We start from the raw sequence: 21,915 nt of genomic DNA, 5'->3' as shown, positions 1-21,915 counted from the left end.
AAAACCCGTACGTAGGGTCGGTGACTTCAAATCCATTTTGGGACTTGACGTAAAAAGCCAAATTACTGCCGAAATTCAGCATTCTTGGGCCCAAGTCGCATCCCTGCCTACCTGCGAATCCGTAGCCTCTGCCACTCGGGTAGCTTGGTCATTGGCCCCACTCCCAGCAGAACACGTCAAGGAGTGGCAGGGCTCGTTTTCGCAGCAAATCCCTGCCTACCTTAGCCCTGCGTACAGGTCTGTGTGTTCCCGGCGTTATATACGGCCTCCACCACAGAGGAGGCCGTATCACGCCGGGAACACACAGACCTGTAAGCAGGGCTGTGCCTACCTCAGCTACTCGATCGCTTCCAAAAATGCCAGTCTTTTATTCACTTCTCGTAAATAACCGTCGATGTCGGCAACTCTCTCACTAGCCCTGCGTACGATGCTGTGTGTTAAATAGCTGTAGCGGCCAACACACAGCATCGTACGCAGGGCTATCTGCGAGGCCGTTTAACGCCGTTAACACACAGCCCTGCCATGCAGAGCTAGGCAGCATACTTGAACAGATCCGGTCAGCGGGGCGAAAATTATTGCTCTGGTTCGCGAGAATGTCGTCTGATATACATTTCCGTGCGTTGTCGCCCCCGTATGTATCTGTTGCGTTTTTACCGTACATGTAGGCATTTGTAATCTGTGGACTGCCTTGCTTTTAGTTGTAATTATGGTGTTTACTGCTATCAGCCCTAACTATAGTTACGTGCTTGAATATTAAAATCCAAAGCACTCTTTCATTCTGCACCTATCTTTGTCACACATTCTCTTGTTTCTTCCGCTGCTCTGGTCTCTGGAACTTCGCTTTTGCTTGCAAATGCTCTCTAGTTATACCTATGTCTGAATTATTCATTTTAATAAATAATTAGATAAATCTTATGAATGTGTATTCAAGTTCTCTGGTGAGACTATATTTCTTGATGTCACTCTCAGAAAGTTTAAAAACTCAGCCAAAATGCATAGTTATGCCATGGACGTATCAATGGTAAGGCTAATCCTGTTAAATCCGAAACCTGAATAGATTCCGAACCTGAATCTGAAGCCGATGAGAACTATAGAGGTCAAGCAACTTGACCCAAAGGCCGCTCAGTGACTTTCTTCATGTACTTTAACACGCGTGGTACTTTAATACACAACCTTCTTGCATCATAGCCAGTCAAGGAAACATAGCAATGGATATGACTTCTTCAAAACCAGCCGTTGTATATCCTCCAAGAAGTTTAACAAGCACGCTGAAAAATCGAGTGTTTACGGAAGTAAGTCCATTCAATGCAAGCGTTCGGCGGCACTGTCTGTACATTTACAGCTCTGTTGTCATCTTTACTACTGACACTTGACCTCGGCCGTTCGTACAGTGAGCTAAATTTGCCATGCGATACAAATTTATGCCCCGCTTGGTAATCAGAGCCTGTTAAAGTGAAACAATGGGGTTATAAGTCGGCTGCAATGCTGCTGTTCGATTTTTGCCTGGGTATACGGGTTGGTCGGCAAACCTGGTCTGACCATGGAGCTACATTTGGTAGCTACATCTGGTAGCATTTGGGTAGCTCCATGGTCTGACAAACCTACCCAAACAAAACCTCGAACACGGCCCCCACCACATGTGGTGGGGGCCGTGTAACGCCCGGAACACACAGCACGGTACTCAGGGCTGTGCAGCTATTATAAAGTGCACAGTTCGATCACTGCCCTTGTGTTATTAAGTGTTCTTTTAAGGACATTTGCAAACCTTTTGGTTTTGTTAAATATTGAAGTTTGTTGTACATAACATGATGAGGATGGTTCCTGGCTCCCCGACGAAAAGGACTCCGGGGTCGAGTACGCTATCGCATATCTGTATAATGTGCCTATTTGTTTCGCCACCATGATGCGCATTCCAATGCAAATTAGGTCGAGCAGATTTTTCAACTCCAGCACTGTAAAGGGGCAATTCTAAAAACTCCACAACACTGACACATAGCTTGGTGACACAGAGCTATCCCGCGCACTGTACCATTATATTTTGGGCGGCAGAGTGGTCTGAGGGACTGCCATCCATACCCCTGCGGTGACTTAGAAAAGCCATGTTGAAACAGAATCATTTGATCATGATTTCTGATTTCGAATAACGCCGAATATTTGGGTGGTTAAATTAATTGTTGGGTGATTTTGAGAAAAGTTTAAAATATATATACGGAAAAAATCCACCTCCAGATATAAGATAAGATTCATTACCCATACGTTGTTGAACTTAGGCTTCATTGAACTTGTCTCAGTACAAACACTTTTGAGAAACTTAGAGAAGCATAACACGTCTGCATCATATGAATGATCGATAGGAATTTCAAATGACTATTAAAATGAAACTCATTACCATGACTACGGAAGTTAGCTTCCGGTCAGTAGTGGTCACGTGGCAGCCCTACACACCCCTCAGTAGCCCCCAAAATGTAATGATGCAGTAAACAGGGCAGCTCGGGGCATGATACTTGAAAACTCCTCTTTGAATGCTTCAATCTGACCATGGCCATTATTTTAAAACATTTCAACAGAATTAATCATTAAGCCATGCGTGACATTGTACATAGGGTACCAGTAAGTTTGAGGCCCTGTATATCTCAGTATCAATGTCTACCGACTGTCTAATCTTTGGTTGTTCAACCATCACAGTCAATATCTGAATTTCTTGAAACTTTCTAGACGTCATCCCAATGACAATGCAGATAATATATAAAGCTTTCTGAAATCAAGGAGTAGAGAATTGCTTTGATACAACTTCAAACTTGCATGTGACAATGATGTGTACATTTATACCACAACTATTCTCTTTAAATCAACCATCCAATCTTATCTACTGTCGTTTTTCTTTAGTGTAAAGATTTACTGGAGAAGTTTGCTTGCAAAGTCTTTGTCATTGTCTCTGAAGATGGGCTGTCATCTCAGTATATTGGAAGTCAAGACTTTGTCAGAGAATTTGTCACAACTGGACTGAAAGTAAAACCATGTGATGTGAATGTCGGACTGTGTCCTACAGCTCCTTTTAAAAGTAACGGTACACATACGATAGTTGAACCATCGACGGATACTTATAACAGGGACAATAGAAATCGTGACATTTTTACAAAGAATGAAGGTGTACTGTTGAAGCAGAATTCCTTCACCAATATCACAAGGGAAACTATTGATTTGCAGAATGATGTCAATATGGCTGACAATTATAGCCAATCAGGAGACAGTGTCATGGTGGAAGAAGATATCAATATCAGTCGACAACAATCAAACATAGATACACAAGTAGCTAAATGGAATGATGGCATAGAAGATATAAATGGATCAAACAATGACAGGAAAACTTGTGATCCAGATACTAACCAAACCTATACAGAAATTGGATCATGTGAAGAAACTCTGCAAAACCAGATGGAGTTGGAAGGGGCAGAGTTTTTGGGAAAGTTGAAAAGTCAGGAGAGCTGTCAACAAAATAGTCCTATAGGTTAGTTTATTTATCATTTCCATCCATCATGGAATTTCGTGCACATCGCAATTGCACAGCTGAAAACCACAGCTTGCGGCCAAGCAAAGTGTTTTATTGAGTTAATTGGTATCTTTTCAGGTCTCGTGTGAAATGATGGAAATTACAATACTTTTTTCAATCAAACCACTTAAAACAGCAGTGTTCATTTTTATTGGACAAATGTTATATCAATTCACAATGAGATATGCAGAGGTTTGCACAACACTATAACAATCTTGAGCTCATCATCTTATATGGAACAATGTGCAGCAGCTTGGAAGGATATACCAGTAGCTATCAGTAGATCGTAATTATAACTATCGGTAGATTGTAATTATTCATTGCTACTTAAAGAGTCTTAGTGTAAAGCTATTATTAAGGCCATTGGTTATTCAGTAGATATTTATTAATGTCAATATAATACTTGATATAGCTGATTGGCAGATTGTAATTATTCATTGCTACTTTAAAAGTCTTAGTGTAAAGCTATTGTTATAAGGCCATTGGTTATTTAGTAAATATTTATTAATGTCAATATAATTTTGGATATAGCTGATTGGCAGATTGTAATTATTCACGGCTACTTAAAAAGTCTTAGGGTAAAGCTATTGTTATAATGCCATTGGTTATTTAGTAGATATTTATTAATGTCAATATAATTCTGGATATAGCTGATTGGCAGATTGTAATTATTCACTGCTACTTAAAATGTCTTAGGCTAAGGTTATGGTGTAGATAGTTGTCTATTTTCAAGAGATTTATTAATGTCAAGATTATTCTGCCAATCAATAAGCTGAAAGCCTTTGAGATGCTGCACATTGATATTGCAAGGCATAAACAAATTATTAATACCTTGAATCCTTTTGTTTTTTCTTCATTGGTTCTGTCTGTAAACAAGGCTAAAATGATCTTCTACCAACATCTGTTATGTCCATATGCTATAATATGTCTTATCATATACCTAGATTCACGTACCCATGTAAACCTATGGGAAAAGGCGCTCTTACAGGTGTGTAATAAGTTGCCGTATCACGCCCAGGCACACTTTGCCCAAATGAGGTAGTGTGCACGCATTTTCGAACTATTTCGTTGTCGTTGCTATGCGTGTTGCTATCCACGTACATTCCATTCGAAAGCACGTCAGTGCGAGATTCAAACCCGTTTCTCGTCGCTTCGCTCGTAGTTTTGAAGCAAATTGTAGACAATTCGAATCTTATTCCGATCAAAATTGGTTTAAAACAAGTGCTTGATAGTCTCCTTTCAACGTTTTGCTGAGAAAGTGTATTTTAACGAGCAGGATCAACTACTCATCTGTGCTCATTTTGTAGTGACATTGGCGTTCGCATAGAACAAGCTCGTGACGCGTTCCACAACAGAACAAATGAAAACATCGTACATATTAATCCGCAAAATTGCGTGGCTCATGTTTTTTTTAATTTACGCCCACAACTTTATTAAAATTTTATTGATAAATACTTAAACATATCACAACCGTTCAATAAGGTATATGATAAAACCTTTACGGCCCAGATACGGGTTTTGCGGACCTCGGTCGTACGGCGTACGGGCCCTCGCACGCTCGGGCCCTTCCGCCGTCCAACCTCGGTCCGCAAAACCCGTATCAGGGCCGTAAATATTAATACATTGGGATGAACTACTTTAATAATACTGGAATTGACAAATACTAAACTGTCATTTTGCTATGAGTAGACGGCATATTTTCAGACCAGTTGTGCATTAACCATTCATTCTCTGTGATTTTCTCTCAGCTGCTTTTCAGAATGCTGGCGAGAATGAAAGCTGCTCTCCCGATGCATCAACGTCAAACTTAGAATCTAGTTACCATGGAAACAGAGACACAGGAAATGATGAAACGAGTGATGACGACAACTCCATAAGTGATGACACTAATCAAACGAATACTTTGGCCACAAGTTGCAATGTGTCCTCAGTGAGTGGAATTGAAAAACCTATGCATGTGAGAAAGAAATATGAGCGCGCCAAAAAGCCGCCCATGACAGACAAAGAGTTAGAAACTCACAAAGAGAGAATACGAAAAGCCATGATTGGTGATAAATATTATAATTGTGAGAAATGTGGTAAGGGTTATAAAACAGAGGAAGGATTGAGTTTACATATGTCAGTGGGCATTTGTGCCAGACAGAAATGTAAGTATTGTGGAATAGACTTTCTACTGAAGGATTGGCAAAATCACATGGTTGATTCTCATGCAGAACAGATACCAGTGTTTCCATGCAGGTATTGTGATCGAATATTCATAAGTTGCTCATCAAGATCTAGTCACAAATTCCTTAAACACTCAAATGGTGCATTTGAATGTGATGTGTGCAAGCATGTCTTTTCCAATCGCATTACGTTAAATAATCATAAAAAAACCCACATTGAAAGAAAGTTCAAGTGTAGATATTGTGACCTGAAGTTTACAAGACAAGGGATCAAAAGAGGTCATGAAAAGCATTCACACAGTAAAGTTTCAGCTGTCTGTAAAGAGTGTGGCGAAACGTTTGATACACGAACACATATGTTAAACCATTTGAAGATTGTTCACTCAGAGCAAAAATTTAGATGTTCCTATTGCGACAAGAAATTTTATAGTAAGGCAGATTTGAAAACCCATTTAGAAAGTCATGGTGAACTTTCCAGGGAATACACTTGCAAGGTATGCAAGAAAGTTTTCCATGTGAGATCTGAATATCGCAATCATTGTATGAGGGACTGTACTAAGCCTGAATATCTTTGTGATATTTGTGGACGCCAGTTTAAGAGGAGTACTAATTTACGATTGCATGCCTTAACTCATAGTGAACCAACACTCAAATGCGATCTTTGCCCACGTGCTTTTAGGCTAAAAAGTACACTAACTTCACATGTTAAGTCTGTACACAGTGATGAAAAACCCTGGCAATGTGATATATGTGGATATCGTTGTAAACTGAGGGAAAATCTATTTAAACACACCAGAATACACAGCAGGTAGACCCAGGATTGTTCGTAACCTGCTCACACTCAATTAGACGTAAAATGTTCACAGTGTCATTGACAACAAATGATTTGAAATTCTGAATTGCCCCACCTTTATTTTAACTCTAAAGGGAAAAATAAAGTTTTCCATTTTCGAGAAAGAAAAGCTGTGAAATTTTTTTCTTATTCCGAGATCTTTATAATGAGCTGCAACGAGTGGTAGACTGGGAAAGGATTGTAAAGAAATGAGAGTTTGAATTAAATGTCTATCCCCAAGGCGCATTCTATGTTAATTTTCACGTGACATTTCACTGTTGACAATTTCTAATAATCTTATCATTATTGATGCCTTCAAGCGTGTAATGCCACAATTGTCCAACGGTGCAATTGATAGTAATTGGTAATTGGATATTAAATTTGAAAAGTATGACTCAACACTGAATGCGAGTATTTCACTACTGTGAATACTGAAATATTTCTCACACAAACTGAAGTGTGTACATTTTAGAACCATATACGTTTTTGTTACCTTCTCGTGTCTATTTATAGACAGAGAAGGTATTAGAGTTGAAAAACCAGTATGCTGGTGTCAACTACTTCCGTCTGTCAATACTTCCGTCTGTCAAGATCCGTTGACGTCATGCCATTGTGATGGGTCATATCATAAACTGGTGGGGGTGTTCATGGTTCAGGTTGAGGTTTAGGAGAACGATTTTCAGCTGCGACAAAAATCAAAAGGGACTTAGCGGCATAGCCACAGTGCTAAGCCTTTCTCCAAGGTTCTTAGTTGACTACGATCTAATACAGACTACTGAGCTGACGTTAGGGGTACTCACTTTGTGTTTGCTCACTCTGTGTGCGCTAGTGTTTGGTACTGAGTTGCATGGATATCCCCTCATGGCCTCACGTGATATGGGCCTGTTGCATAATCTGCAGATGATCATATGCCTCTGAGTCTGAGAACGGTCATTGTGTAAGCCTGTCGGAATTTTCCTTGCATTTTTTCTCATTAAATTTTGCAAAATATCGGCGAGTAATTCAATATTTAAAGATAACTCTTTCTTCCCAATCGTTTCCTGGAGTTTCAGAGTCATATGAACGAAAATGAGTGAAAGTTTTAGACAGGAAAATCGGACGTCGGCCATGTTCAATGTTTACAGTACAATCAGAAGTTTATGTGGAGGAAATAACTAACAAACACTGTTTATGATGCCCGCCCTCCAGAGGCAGACCTTCCTATATGAAGTTAGTCTGGTTCCCTGACCCATTTCCCCGGTATAGGGCGTGGGGAAATATAGGGTCAGGTACCGGCTAATGTAAACATGGACGCTATTGGGTTAAAATAAAACAAGCTGTGATTGGATGAAAGTAACGCTTGTAACTTTTTCTCATCTTTCTTGGGTTTCGCACTTTCAGGCTCACTTGACACCAACTTCTTGTTTGTACCACAAAGCTGTGGAGGTAGAAAGAAAGACTTTCTACCTCCATGATTTAGCCACTATGATTTAGCACACGTCGACATGATGCCTGGCATTTTTCACAAAATTCGGACACCATTCTATCCATCGACATCAATCGTCGTTCACAGTGATATGGCAGCAGTACTTGTGGCGTGTATCGAACGTGCTCGGGTTATTTGGGTCATGCCACAGTCAGCGATGACCTCAATGACCCTAGCGCATTCGATACACGCAACAAGTACTGCTGCGATATCACAGCCAGCCTTCAGTCACCTCTATTTCCCCGTACTTCTGGATTAATCCTTTCAGTTTACGTTATCCGTCTCGTGTGCCAATGTTTTTGGTTCGGATACCAGTGTTCAAACATAATTCTGATCCAGTCGAATTTTGACCGGCGTTTTCATGGTAGCAGCCATATTTGTTGTAGCATGTTCTGTCAGGTGACTAACCTCCGCCATCTTGAACAAAATTCTGTTCAAGATGGCTACCCGGTACCTGACCCTATATTTCCCCACGCCCTCTACCGGGGAAATGGGTCAGGGAACCAGACTAATATGAAGTACCACATTTGATGCTTGTGGAAAGCTTGACCACACAAAGGAGCATTTTAACTTTTAGAAAATGACAAATTGAATAAGAAGGTATTCTGAAAATGTCAAATACTGAGGAAAAATGCGCAAATATTCAAAAAAAACAGGTTAACTGACTGGTCAGCTATAAAAAACAATGAAAATGTTTATGATCAAAAGTGTTTGAGATGCGCACATTTTAACAAATACAGAAATTATTAATATTATAAATGTAAGACCAAACTATTTTTCAGGGATGGGACAGGTTGGAAATGAGGGGGTGAGAGACAAAGGCACTCCTATTGCTGCATGTGGATGCAGCCACACCATTTCATTTACAGCATACTTATTCACTGTGTTGTGTTCAAGTTCCATATTGTACTGACTGTCATACAAGGATAACATAAGCAAAGCAAATCAAATTAGAAAAGGATCAATGCTGTTGTGTGGATTTTGCTGAACATGGCTGATTTTAATATTTCGCCCTATATATTTGGTATCCAGCAAACTTTAAGGCATATTTTGATGTAAAGTCAAAATTAACACTACATTGCGGACTATATATGTTACCGTTTCTGCATGAACTTTCTTTTTAATTATATATTGTATATTATAGTTAGTAGTACTTGAACAGATTAACAATTATCGTGATGACAACCCATAATTTTACATCACAAAGACTGTAATTCTGCCAATTTATTTTCTTTTTCAGTCATTTTATAAATTTGCACTGAACAAGATGATTGAACAAATTGCAATGTTTGAATTTGTACACTCAAAGAATAAAAATCCTTTGGTCACAGAATAAATTATTTTTTGAAAAGAAATTTACTCTTAAACACTTTTAGCATATATTCTTTACACAGTCATGTATTTCAAGGAAAATATGCCTATTAAAACAGTAATTTCTTCACTTTCAATTTTTTTTTCAATACTATGACAATTATCAGCCATGAGGTTTTACAAACACAAGACCAGATAAGCGTTTTTCATCATTTCCACAGGACTCTTTGGAAAATCCATTAAAAACAGTTAAAAGTAACGTAAAATGATCACTTGGTATACATTTAATTTACAGATGCCAGGTTGTGTATTTCACATGCACTCAGGTCAGTAGGGAAGTGCGCCATTACTATTTTGGACTGTTAATTCTTATTTCTGAATTATTTAACTTTTTTCCACATTGAACTATCTTTAGGCAGTTTATACTGTAGCTTAGAATTTTTTTGATTGATGTATTTAATCATCTTTTGGGTTCTTTGGGTCCATATCCCCCTCATGCCCCTACATCATCAACTATTTACCAACAACTCCATGCCAACAACCAATTACCTGACCTGGCCACACATTGGAGAAGGTACAGCGTCATTGACAGTATTTTTTTAGTGTCCTTTAAATATTTTTTAGCCATGATTTTTGTTGTGGTCTTTCTTACAGGCTTCTTGGCTTTACATACTATTCCAACCCATTATAATCAAATTTTGCAGAAGTATTCATGTACAGTGATCAACAATTGTCATTAAATGACAAGGAACACTATTTTGACAAAACATTTGGTTAGTTTTGACTGACTACATAGACTTCTAAATGTATATTGTTTCAGAAAAGAAATATCAGGCAGTACCTTTTGATTTATATTTTAATTTCACAATGTCCTTGGTCTTATCTCATTGACATTATACCGGTATACATCATTTAGTGTTTAATTTCACAATGCCTTGGTCTTATCTCATTGACATTATATACATCATTTAGTGTTTAATTTCACAATGCCTTGGTCTTATCTCATTGACATTATATACATCATTTAGTGTTTAATTTCACAATGCCTTGGTCTTATCTCATTGACATTATATACATCATTTAGTGTTTAATTTCACAATGTCTTGGTCTTATCTCATTGACATTATATACATCATTTAGTGTGTCCCCAGTCTCAAGGTAATGCTGCACCCACTCGTCTTCTAAATGCCAATTTGCATGGCAGTCAATTTTCCTTGTGTAACCTGTAATTACTTGGTGACTCTATTCTTTAGTTATTTAGTGTTTTTTATCGTAGCGTAAGATTTCAATGTATCTGACATGAAGTATATTTTGAAAATAAAACATTCAATAGTTATAGAAAGTAATCTCTTTATTTCTGTTTTAGCTCTATTTGATATGTATATAAATACTAAAAAGAGCTTATATGGTGAGTCAGTGGTGGCTGTCTGTCTGTGTGTCCGTTTGTCTATGTATGTATGTATGTATTTATGTATTTGCAGATGTATATCCGTCACAGGCAAAAGCTCCCAAACCGCCGCACCTACCATCACAGTATTTGGTGTACATGTAGACCCAGTGGTCGAGATGTGACGTTCAACTGAACATATCAGTGTCAAAAATATGCAAATGAGGTAAGAAAAAGGGAAAGTCCTGCAAATGTGCCGGAGTGGTGGCATTAACCGAAACAACCCACACATCTGAGTTACAGATTTTGTAATCTCTAACCTAGTTGTATGCAGTGTACCTATTATGTGTCGGAGTGGTGGCAGTGACTGAAACAGGCTACTCCACTGAGCTTGAGTCATTTCCTGTCATTGTTCATTAACTGATACATATTGGCAGACCTGCTGAAACCATGAAGGACTGTGTTGGAACATTCCTCTGCTAAGCCTGTTCCTAAAGTTGACCTCCAGTACCTAAAGTTTCAGACCTTATTTACTTTTGTCGTTCTTTTTTTTCTGGTTTAAATATTTCTTGATGGACCAATTCAAACCAAATATGAGCATACTGTCCTTGACGGTATTTTTATTTAATTATGTCATGTACATCAAACGTCAAACTAGTCCTACCAAACTTTATCTGTTTCTGAAGTAAAATCTCTTTCCATGTTCCAGTCTCTCTTGGGAAACACCAGGGTTCCTCAATTTGTATTTAGTATGTACCATAAGTACACCATTAATTCGGTAACGCGGAAATTTCCGCCTTCAGGGGATTAGCCTAGATACATGGTTTGTGCCGGCGAATCCTCTCATGAAAAATCTAAGAACGAAACATACGGCTGAAAATTTAGTCAAACCTCTGTAACAGTATCTTCTTCGATAATGACATGTTTATCCACCCTTCAACCAAATTCTTGGTCCCTGCCACAGTCAGAGTTTGCCACAAACACAAGATGATGGCATCCCTGCAATTTGCTTTGTCGTGCTTTGTGTCAACATAATTATCATTGTCAAAATAATTTGTCGATTTGCTTCGCCCAGAGCACTCTATGCAACTTTATACTTCTTTCTTTTTTAATCAAATAAATCTTTATCAACCATTATGCTAATTTCCGGATGCATATTTCACCACACGATATCATAAATGTCACAGAGTTGTTTTCCGACGGAGTATTGATCCAAAGTGAGGAGATCAACGATATCTAAAGCGCCACCAGTGACTAAATGTGTCTTCAAATAGGCTTGGCTACAGTTACACACGGTTTTGCAATTAAGTTCGGATCCAACTAGACTACAGGTATTTACTATCAACTTATTTTGTAAAATTACGGACCTTGTCAAGTATGCTGCCACGGAAGTACCTAGCGGACTTTACTATTATTGTTAGGGGTGTCCAAAAGGTGTCAGGGCCTGAATTTAGCCGTAAGACAACACTTTAGCCAATTATAACTATGTACAAGTTCAATTAGACATAAATTTTGTCTTGAATAGAAAAACGGGTAGGATAGTCATGGGGAATTGTGTCGACGTAACGACCTTTGTCTTGGGCATAGTTGTCATGTAACAAGTCAAATACAAAAACGCAGGTGTGAAATTTACAAAGTTTAAAAATGTCTAAAATACAAAGCTGTTTGAATAAAGGGGCAGAGTGGGCACGGTAATCAGAGAAGGTGATCAGGCGAGTAATTTTCTTTTGGAGTAAATGCAATGGCTCAAGGTAAGTCGTAAAAGTATTGCCCCAGATTTCAATACAATAGGAGATGTGTGGCAGAATAAGCGAGTTGTACAACAGAAGGAGGACATTTCTAGGTACAAAGTGACGAAGTTGTGAAATTATACCAACCTTCGGGGCAATGATTTTGATAACGTTCTGGATGTGCGCCTTCCACGTAATATTTTCATCAAGGGTGACTCCAAGATAGGTTGCAGAAGGAACACTTTCTATTTTATGGCCATCAATATCTAGGTCCCATTAGCAATACATGTTTACGTGATGTTTTAATAATCATATAGTTGTTTTATCAATATTTATTGTAAGTTTATTTGCCCGACACCAATTACAAACCTCATGGAAGTCAGAATTTATTTGCATAAAGTCAATTTGGTTGCTATCAATAAACTTGAACAAATTGGTGTCGTCTGCAAAGAGACGAAACTGGAACCTATAAGACGAATTAGCGATATCATTGATATAAATTAAAAATAAAACTGGACCTAGTATTGAACGTTGTGGGACGCCACATTGGATCTGAGAGTAAAGAGATGTAACATTGTTGATGTTGACAAATTGCTGACGGGATGTCAAGTAATTCTTAAACCAGTGTAATGGAACACCTCTGGAGCTATGGCCAGTAGTTGGTAAAAATGCACGTTTCACATTGTTGAAGCTAACGTGCTATGGGCAATTGTATGCCATTGTACATTATAGAACCCAAACGTGTAAGGCAAACGTGCATGACTGAACACAGTAAAAGTCTGCACGTTAGACATTTTAGACACGTTAGGTCCGTACATGTTAGGTTTGGCCATGGATGCACCTCTGATGTCATAGTGGCGCAGTGTATGAATCAAGATGTCATGATTGATGGTGTCGAAGGCTTTTTTAAAATCGATGAATATTCCAAGGTGAGAGAACCTTTATCTAGACAGTCGCTAATATCAGTGACTAAGTCTATGAGGGCCAATTTCGTGTTATAACGTTTGCGGAACCCAAACTGTGTCTCAATAAGTATGTGTTTTTCTTCAAGATAGCGGATAATTTGTTTGTTCACAGTTGACTCGATAATTTTGCTGAAAGTTGGGAGAATTGAGATGGGTCTGTAATTGCTTACATTTTCAGGAGAGCCCTTCTTGTAAATTGGAACAACTTTTGCTAACTTTAAATCATTGGGAAGGATACCTTGCTGCAAAGAACAATTAATTACGTGGGCAAATGGGTGGGATATAATAGGCGAAGCATGAATAATTAACAGTGGGTGATTATTGTCCGGACCGACAGCTTTACGTGGATCTAGGGTCCTAATTACATTAAAAACATCTTGATCCGTGACAGGGTGAAAGAAAAAAGAATTTTGATAGTTTCCATGGAGGTAGCTAGTAAAGTCACCTGCAGGAGTGATTTGTGAGGCAAGGTTAATACCGACAGTAGAGAAAAAAATATTAAATTCGTTTGCAATATCGAGGCTGTCTGTTACTATTTGTTTTCCTGTGAAAATATTTTGCGCGGGGGGTGGTATAGTTATTTGTCGAATTATTTAAAATTTTGTTAATCACTTGCCATGTCTTATTTTTATTTCCCTGGGCCGACTGTAATTTGTTTGAATAGTAACTTCTTTTTGCTGACTTCAGAAGCCTGCTAAGGATATTTCTGTACGATTTATAAGTTGTTTTGTAACGAGCATTGTTGGGGTTCTTTTTCATTTTGGTAAATAACTTGTATTTCGTGCACACTGATTTAGCAAGGGCTTGAGATTAATTCGTATTTTCACTAGTTAAAAAATGGGTTGATATCAGAACCGTCTAACAGTAGAAGAATGGCAATACAGGCATAGCATGTATGATAAATACAAGAAACATACGAAAGAATCATCAAATTCAGACAAAACTGCCAAGATGTTTTGTAAAGTTGCAATGACTCGTCAAAGATATCAATATTACTAGTAATGTTAAATGAATTCAAGAAGTGAGAAATGCGATCAATGAACCCTCTCTTTCTAACATCGATTTTTTGGGGAGGTCCCTTCTTCTGGCACTTAACAAAGGTAAATTGAGACGAAAAAAGGTACACTACCCGTAGGATTAAAATGTGACAAAAACATCAACTCAGGAATACATAATCAAAAATACCACTACTAAAATGTAAATGGTTGAATATTATAAATATTACAGAGTAAGTCATAGTCACAATTACACCATACACTGTTGTCCTTATGGAAGTCATGTTTGACACGTGAATAAACGGAGGAGTTTTTTGATTGATTCAATTCTCATTGCTTGGTGCTTTGAGATAGAATTTCATTTGTCGCTCAAATTCCACCCCCCCCCCTCCCCGTAAAAAACGAATGCTCCCTCACATACCAAACTTCCTTATATCTGAATGTATATTTCATTACATTAAATCATGAATATTGTGTATTACGTTGTGTTTTATTAAGAGCATTCATTGACCATTGTAAGTAGGTCGGCAATATTTCTAATAGCGCCATCAGTGGCCAAGCTGTATGTTCATTTGTAGCTGAATTCATTAATTCTTTGATACAACACAATGGTTTGTTAGCCTTCACTGTATATTAGAATAAGTCATAATTATTCTTTAATCTTTTAATTCTCTATTCTATATTCTTTTAGCAAATTTGCAATTTTTCCTAATTATACCTATGTCTGAATTATTCATTTTAATAAATAATTAGATAAACTTATGAATGTGTATTCAAGTTTTCTGGTGAGACTATATTTATTGATGTTACTCTCAGAAAGTTTAAAAACTCAGCCAAAATGCATAGTTATGCCATGGACGTATCAATGGTAAGGCTAATCCTGTTAAATCCGAAACCTGAAAGATTCCGAACTGAATCTGAAGCCGATGAGAACTTTAGAGGTCAAGCAACTTGACCCAAAGGCCGCTCAGTGACTTTCTTCACGTACCGGTACTTATACAACCTTCCTGCATCATAGCCAGTCAAGAAACCATAGCAATGGATATGACTTCTTCTGCAGCCCTTGTCTATTCTCCAAGAAGTTTAACAAGCACGCTGAAAAATCGAGTGTTTACGGAAGTAAGTCTATTCAATCATAGACCCTCGATCGGGTCTATGATTCAATGCAAGCGTTCGGCGGCACTGTTTGTTATTGCTGCGAATCCGTAGCCTCTGCCACTCGGGTAGGTTGGTCATTGGAGTGGTAGGCCAGCAGAACACTTCAAGGAGTGGCAAGGCTCGTTTTCGCAGCAATGTCTGTTACAGCTCTATTATCCCTCTGTGGCCTCTCCGCTAGGCGACTGATGCCGTATGTTGTGGGTTCGAACCCGATTGAAAACTAGCCATATTTCCTACTGATATAACTTGACCTCGGCCGTTCGTACAGTGAGCTAATTTTGCCATGCGATACAAATTTATGCCCTGCTTGGTAATCAGAGCCTGTTAAAGTGAAACAATGGGGTTATTAAAGTCGGCTGCAATGCTGCTGTTCGATTTTTGCCTGGGTATACGGGTTGGTCGGCAAACCTGGTCTGACCATGGAGCTACATTTGGTAGCTCCATGGTCTGACCATGGAGGTAGTCTCTTCTACCTCCATGGTCTGACAAACCTACCAAAACAAAACCTCGAACTTCACTACAACAGTGCAGCTATTATAAAGTGCACAGTTCGATCACTGCCCTTGTGTTATTAAGTGTTATTATTAAGGACATTTGCAAACCTTTTGGTTGTATTAAATATTGAAGTTTGTTGTACATGACACGAGGATGGTTCCAGGCTCCCCGACGAAAAAGGTCGAGTCCGGGGTCGAGAACGCTATTGCATATCTGTATTATGTATTTGCTTCACCACCATCATTCCAATGCAATTTAGGTCGAGCTGATTTTTCAACTCCAGCACTGTGAAGGGACAATTCCGTCTAAAAACTCCACAACCACTGACACATAGCTGGGTGCCACAGAGCTATCCCGCGCACTGTACCATTATATTTTGTCGCCAGAGTGGTCTGAGGGTGCCATCCACCATCTTGATTTCTGATTTTGAATAACACCGAATTTTTGGGTGGTTAAATTAATTGTTGGGTGATTTTGAGAAAATTTGAAAATATATATACGGAAAAAATCCACCTCCAGATACAACGTACAAACACTTTCGAGAAACTGAGAGAGGCATAACACGTCTGCATCATATGAATGAACAATAGGAATTTCAGATGGCTATTAAAATGAAACTCATTACCATGACCACGGAAGTTAGCTTCCGGTCAGTAGTGGTCACATGGCAGCCCTATACACCACTCAATAGCCACAAAATGTTATGATGCAGTAAACAGGGCAGCTCGGGGCATGATACTTGAAAACTACTATTTGAATGCTTCAATCTGACCACTAAGCCATTAGTTTAAAATATTTCCACAGAATTAATCATTAAGCCATGCGTGACATTGTACGTAGGGTACCAGTAAGTTTGAGGCCCTGTACATCTCAGTATATCAATGTCTACCGACTGTCTAATCTTTGTTCAACCATCACAGTCAATATGTGAATTTCTTGAAACTTTCTAGACGTCATCCCAATGACAATGCAGATAATATATAAAGCTTTCTGAAATCAAAGAGTAGAGAATTGTTTTGATACAACTTCAAACTTGCATTTGACAATGATGTGTACATTTATACCACAACTATTCTCTTTAAATCAACCATCCAATCTTATCTACTGTCGTTTTTCTTTAGTGTAAAGATTTACTGGAGAAGTTTGCTTGCAAAGTCTTTGTCATTGTCTCTGAAGATGGGCTGTCATCTCAGTATATTGGAAGTCAAGACTTTGTCAGAGATTTTGTCACAACCGGACTGAAAGTAAAACCATGTGATGTGAATGTCGGACTGTGTCCTACAGCTACTTTTGAAAGTAACGGTACACATACGATAGTTGAACCGTCGACGGATACTTATAACAGGGACAATAGAAATCGTGACATTTTTACAAAGAATGAAGGTGTACTGTTGAAGCAGAATTCCTTCACCGATATCACAAGGGAAACTATTGATTTGCAAAATGATGTCAATATGGCTGACAATTATAGCCAATCAGGACACAGTGTCATGGTGGAAGAAGATATCAATGTCAATCGACAACAATCAAACATGGATACACAAGTAGCTAAATGGAATGATGGCATAGGAGATATAAATGGATCAAACAATGACAGGAAAACTTGTGATCCAGATACTAACCAAACCTATACAGAAATTGGATCATGTGAAGAAACTCTGCAAAACCAGATGGAGTTGGAAGGGGCAGAGTTTTGGGAAAGTTGAAAAGTCAGGAGAGCTGTCAACAAAATAGTCGTAAGTCCTATAGGTTAGTTTATTTATCATTTCCATCCATCATGGAATTTCGTGCACATCACAATCGCACAGCTGAAAACCACAGCTTGCGGCCAGCAAAGTGTTTTATTGAATTAATTGGAATCTTTTCAGGTTTCGTGTGAAATGATGGAAATTACAATACTTTTTTCAATCAAACCACTTAAAACAGCAGTGTTCATTTTTATTGGACAAATGTTATATCAACTCACAATGAGATATGCAGAGGTTTGCACAACACTATAACTATCTTGAGCTCATCATCTTATATGGAACAATGTGCAGCAGCTTGGAAGGATATACCGGTAGCTATCAGTAGATCGTAATTATAACTATCGGTAGATTGTAATTATTCATTGCTACTTAAAGAGTCTTAGTGTAAAGTATTATTAAGGCCATTGGTTATTCAGTAGATATTTATAATGTCAATATAATTCTGGATATAGCTGATTGGCAGATTGTAATTATTCACGGCTACTTAAAAAATCTTAGTGTGAAGCTATTGTTAAGGCCATTGGTTATTTAGTAGATATTTATTGATATCAATATAGATCTGGATATAGCTGATTGGCAGATTGTAATTATTCATTGCTACTTAAAATGTCTTAGGCTAAGGTTATGGTGTAGATAGTTCTCTATTTTCAAGAGATTTATTAATGTCAATATTATTCTGCCAATCAATAAGCTGAAAGCCTTTGAGATGCTGCACATTGATAATGCAAGGCATGAACAAATTGCTAATACCTTGAATCCATTTGTTTTTTCTTCATTGGTTCTGTCTATTAACGAGGCTAAAATGATCTTCTACCAACATCTGTTATGTCCATATATGCTATAATATGTCATACAATTTGGGATGAACTACTTTAATGATACTGGAATTGAGAAATACAAAACTGTCATTTTGCTATGAGTAGACGGCATATTTTCATACCAGTTGTGCATTAACCATTCATTCTCTGTGATTTTCTCTCAGCTGCTATACAGAACGGTGGCGAGAATGAAAGCTGCTCTCCCGATGCATCAACGTTAAACTTAGAATCTAGTTACCATGGAAACAGAGACACAGGAAATGATGAAACGAGTGATGACGACAACTCCATAAGTGATGACACTTATCAAACGGATACTTTGGCCACAAGTTGCAATGTGTCCTCAGTGAGTGGAATTGAAAAACCTATGCGTGTGAGAAAGAAATATGAGCGCGCCAAAAAGCCGCCCATGACAAAGAGTTAGAAACTCACAAAGAGAGAATACGAAAAGCCATGATTGGTGATAAATCTTATAATTGTGAGAAATGTGGTAGGGTTATAAAACAGGGGAAGGATTGAGTTTACATCTGTCATTGGGCATTTGTGCCAGACAGAAATGTAAGTATTGCGGAATAGACTTTCTACTGAAGGATTGGCAAAATCACATGGTTGATTCACATGCAGAACAGATACCAGTGTTTCCATGCAGGTATTGTGATCGAATATTCATGAGTCGCTCATCAAGATCAGGTCACAAATTCCTTAAACACTCAAATGGTGCATTTGAATGTGATGTGTGCAAGCATGTCTTTTCCAATCGCATTGCGTTAAATAATCATAAAAAAACCCACATTGAAAAAAAGTTCAAGTGTAGATATTGTGACCTCAGGTTTACAAAACAAGGGATCAGAAGAGGTCATGAAAAGCATTCACACAGTAAAGTTTCAGCTGTCTGTACAGAGTGTGGTGAAACGTTTGATACACGAACACATATGTTAAACCATTTGAAGATTGTTCACTCAGAGCACAAATTTAGTTGTTCCTATTGCGACAAGAAATTTTGTAGTAAGGCATATTTGAAAACCCATTTAGAAAGTCATGGCGAACTTTCCAGGGAATACACTTGCAAGGTATGCAAGAAAGTTTTCCATGTGAGATCTGAATATCGCAATCATTGTATGAGGGACTGTACTAAGTCTGAATATCTGTGTGATATTTGTGGACGCAAGTTTAAGAGGAGTACTAATTTACGATTGCATGCCTTAACTCATAGTGAACCAACACTCAAATGCGATCTTTGCCCACGTGTTTTTAGGCTAAAAAGTACACTAACTTCACATGTTAAGTCTGTACACAGTGATGAAAAACCCTGGCAATGTGATGTATGTGGATATCGATGTAAACTGAGGGAAAATCTATTTAAAACACCCAGAATACACAACAGGTAGACCCAGAAATGTTTGTTGCCTGCTCACACTCAATTAGACGTAAAATGTTCACAGTTGTCATTGACAACAGTTGATTTGAAATTCTGAATTGCCCCACTTTTATTTTAACTCTGAAGGGAAAATAAATTTTTCCATTTTCGAGAAAGAAAAGCTGTGAAATTTTTTCTTATTCCGAGATCTTTATAATGATCTGCAACGAGTGGTAGACTGGGAAAGGATTGTAAAGAAATGAGAGCTTGAATTAAATGTCTATCCCCGAGGAGCATTCTATGTTAATTCTGTCACGTGACATTTCACTGTTGACAATTTCTAATAATCTTATCATTATTGATGCCTTCAAGCATGTAATGCTACAATTGTCCAACGGTGCAATTGGTAGTAATTGGTAATTGGATATTAAATTTGAAAAGTATTACTCAACACTGAATGTAGGTATTTCAATACGATGAATACTAAAATATTTCTCACAGAAACTATGTGCGTATATTGTAGAACCATATATGTTGTTGTTTTAGTGTCCTTTATATATTTTGTAGCCATGATTTTTGTTGTGTCTTTCTTACAGGCTTCTTGAACCTTACATACTATTCCAACCCATTATAATCAAATTTTGCAGAAGTATTTATGTATAGTGTTCAACAATTTTCATTCAATGGCAGGGAACATTATTTTGACAAAACATTAGGTTTGTTTTGACTGACTACATAGACTTCTAAATGTATATTGTTTCAGAAAAAGATTATATTTTAATTTCACAATGCCTTGGTCTTATCTCATTGACATTATATACATCATTTAGTCTGTCCCCAGTCTAAAGGTAAAGCTGTACCCACTCGTCTTCTAAATGCCAATTTGCATGGCGTTCAATTTTCCTTGTGTAACCTGTAATTACTGGGTGACTCTATTCTTTAGTTATTGAGTGTTTTTTTTGTAATGTAAGATTTCAATGTATCTGATATGAGATACTTGTTAAAAATAAAGTATTGAATAGATATAGAATGTGATTACGTTGTTTCCTTTGTATTTAATTATGTCATGTACATCAAACCTGAAACTAGTCCAACCAACTATGTCTGTTACTGAAGTAAAATCTCTTTACATCTTTCAGTCTCTCTTGGGAAACACCTTGGTTCCTCAATTTGTATTTAGTATGTACCGTAAGTACACTTGATTTCTGCTATCCATATGTTCAGTTTGTTTGTTTGTTTGTTTGTTTATTCAAGTTTGTGTAAGATTAGGTACTGTTGACCTTTATTACGGTGTACACTAAACTTCAGAGGAAACACAACATACTTCGTAACCAAGGAGGGGTCGCAGATTATGAGTTCCTACACATAATATGTATCTGCATTACTATTTAAATTGTTTTTGTTGCATATATTGATAGTTTAATGATATAACGATTTTAGATCCCAAGGCTTTAGATACACTTCTTAAATAATGGATACTGTTTTATAGACAATCAATACAATACACCGACATCATACAATCTCAACTTTGTTTTCCTTTCCTGAAAAGCTACAAATTTGAATTTTACAATTTTGTATAAAACATTAGTGTACAATGCACAAACACGTGTAATATAGGTATACTAAATTTTTGCGCCATCAAGCTAGTTCAACAATTTTCATCGTGTGCATGAACATAAAAATTCTCAGAACGAAACAAACGGCTGAAAATTTGATCAAACCTCTGTAACAGTATCTTCTTCGATAATGACATGTTTATCCACCCTTCAAACAAATTCTTGGTCACTACCATAGTCAGAGATCGCCTCAAACACAATGACATCGCTGCAATCTGCTTTGTCTTGCTATTGTGTCAACATAATTATCATTGTCAAAATAGTCTGTTGATTTGCTTCGCCCAGAGCACTCTGTGCAACTTTATACTTCTTTCTTTTACAAT

At 37.7% G+C, this 21,915-nt stretch overlaps 1 protein-coding gene across 2 annotated transcripts in view; it reads left to right on the top strand.

Moving 5' to 3' along the window:
• The first annotated feature begins 1,097 nt into the window (after positions 1 to 1,097).
• LOC139123453 (zinc finger protein 626-like) overlaps positions 1,098 to 21,915 on the top strand; it is a 31,373-nt gene continuing 10,555 nt past the window's right edge. Inside the window, exons 1-3 of one of the 2 annotated variants that reach the window (XM_070689598.1) lie at positions 1,098 to 1,292; positions 2,887 to 3,508; positions 5,299 to 8,046. In XM_070689598.1, coding sequence (XP_070545699.1) covers positions 1,209 to 1,292; positions 2,887 to 3,508; positions 5,299 to 6,527 — 1,935 coding nt within the window. In that variant the 5' untranslated portion in view covers positions 1,098 to 1,208 and the 3' untranslated portion in view covers positions 6,528 to 8,046. Of the gene's footprint in view, positions 1,293 to 2,886; positions 3,509 to 5,298; positions 8,047 to 18,783; positions 20,440 to 21,915 lie in introns of those variants that run through there. The other variant, XM_070689599.1, reaches the window with a different exon arrangement.

Source organism: Ptychodera flava (assembly GCF_041260155.1).
Source record: "Ptychodera flava strain L36383 chromosome 23 unlocalized genomic scaffold, AS_Pfla_20210202 Scaffold_23__1_contigs__length_28996876_pilon, whole genome shotgun sequence".
NCBI lineage: Eukaryota > Metazoa > Hemichordata > Enteropneusta > Ptychoderidae > Ptychodera > Ptychodera flava.
Note: the sequence above shows the minus strand (reverse complement) of the source record. Positions and strands in the feature narration are given on the sequence as shown.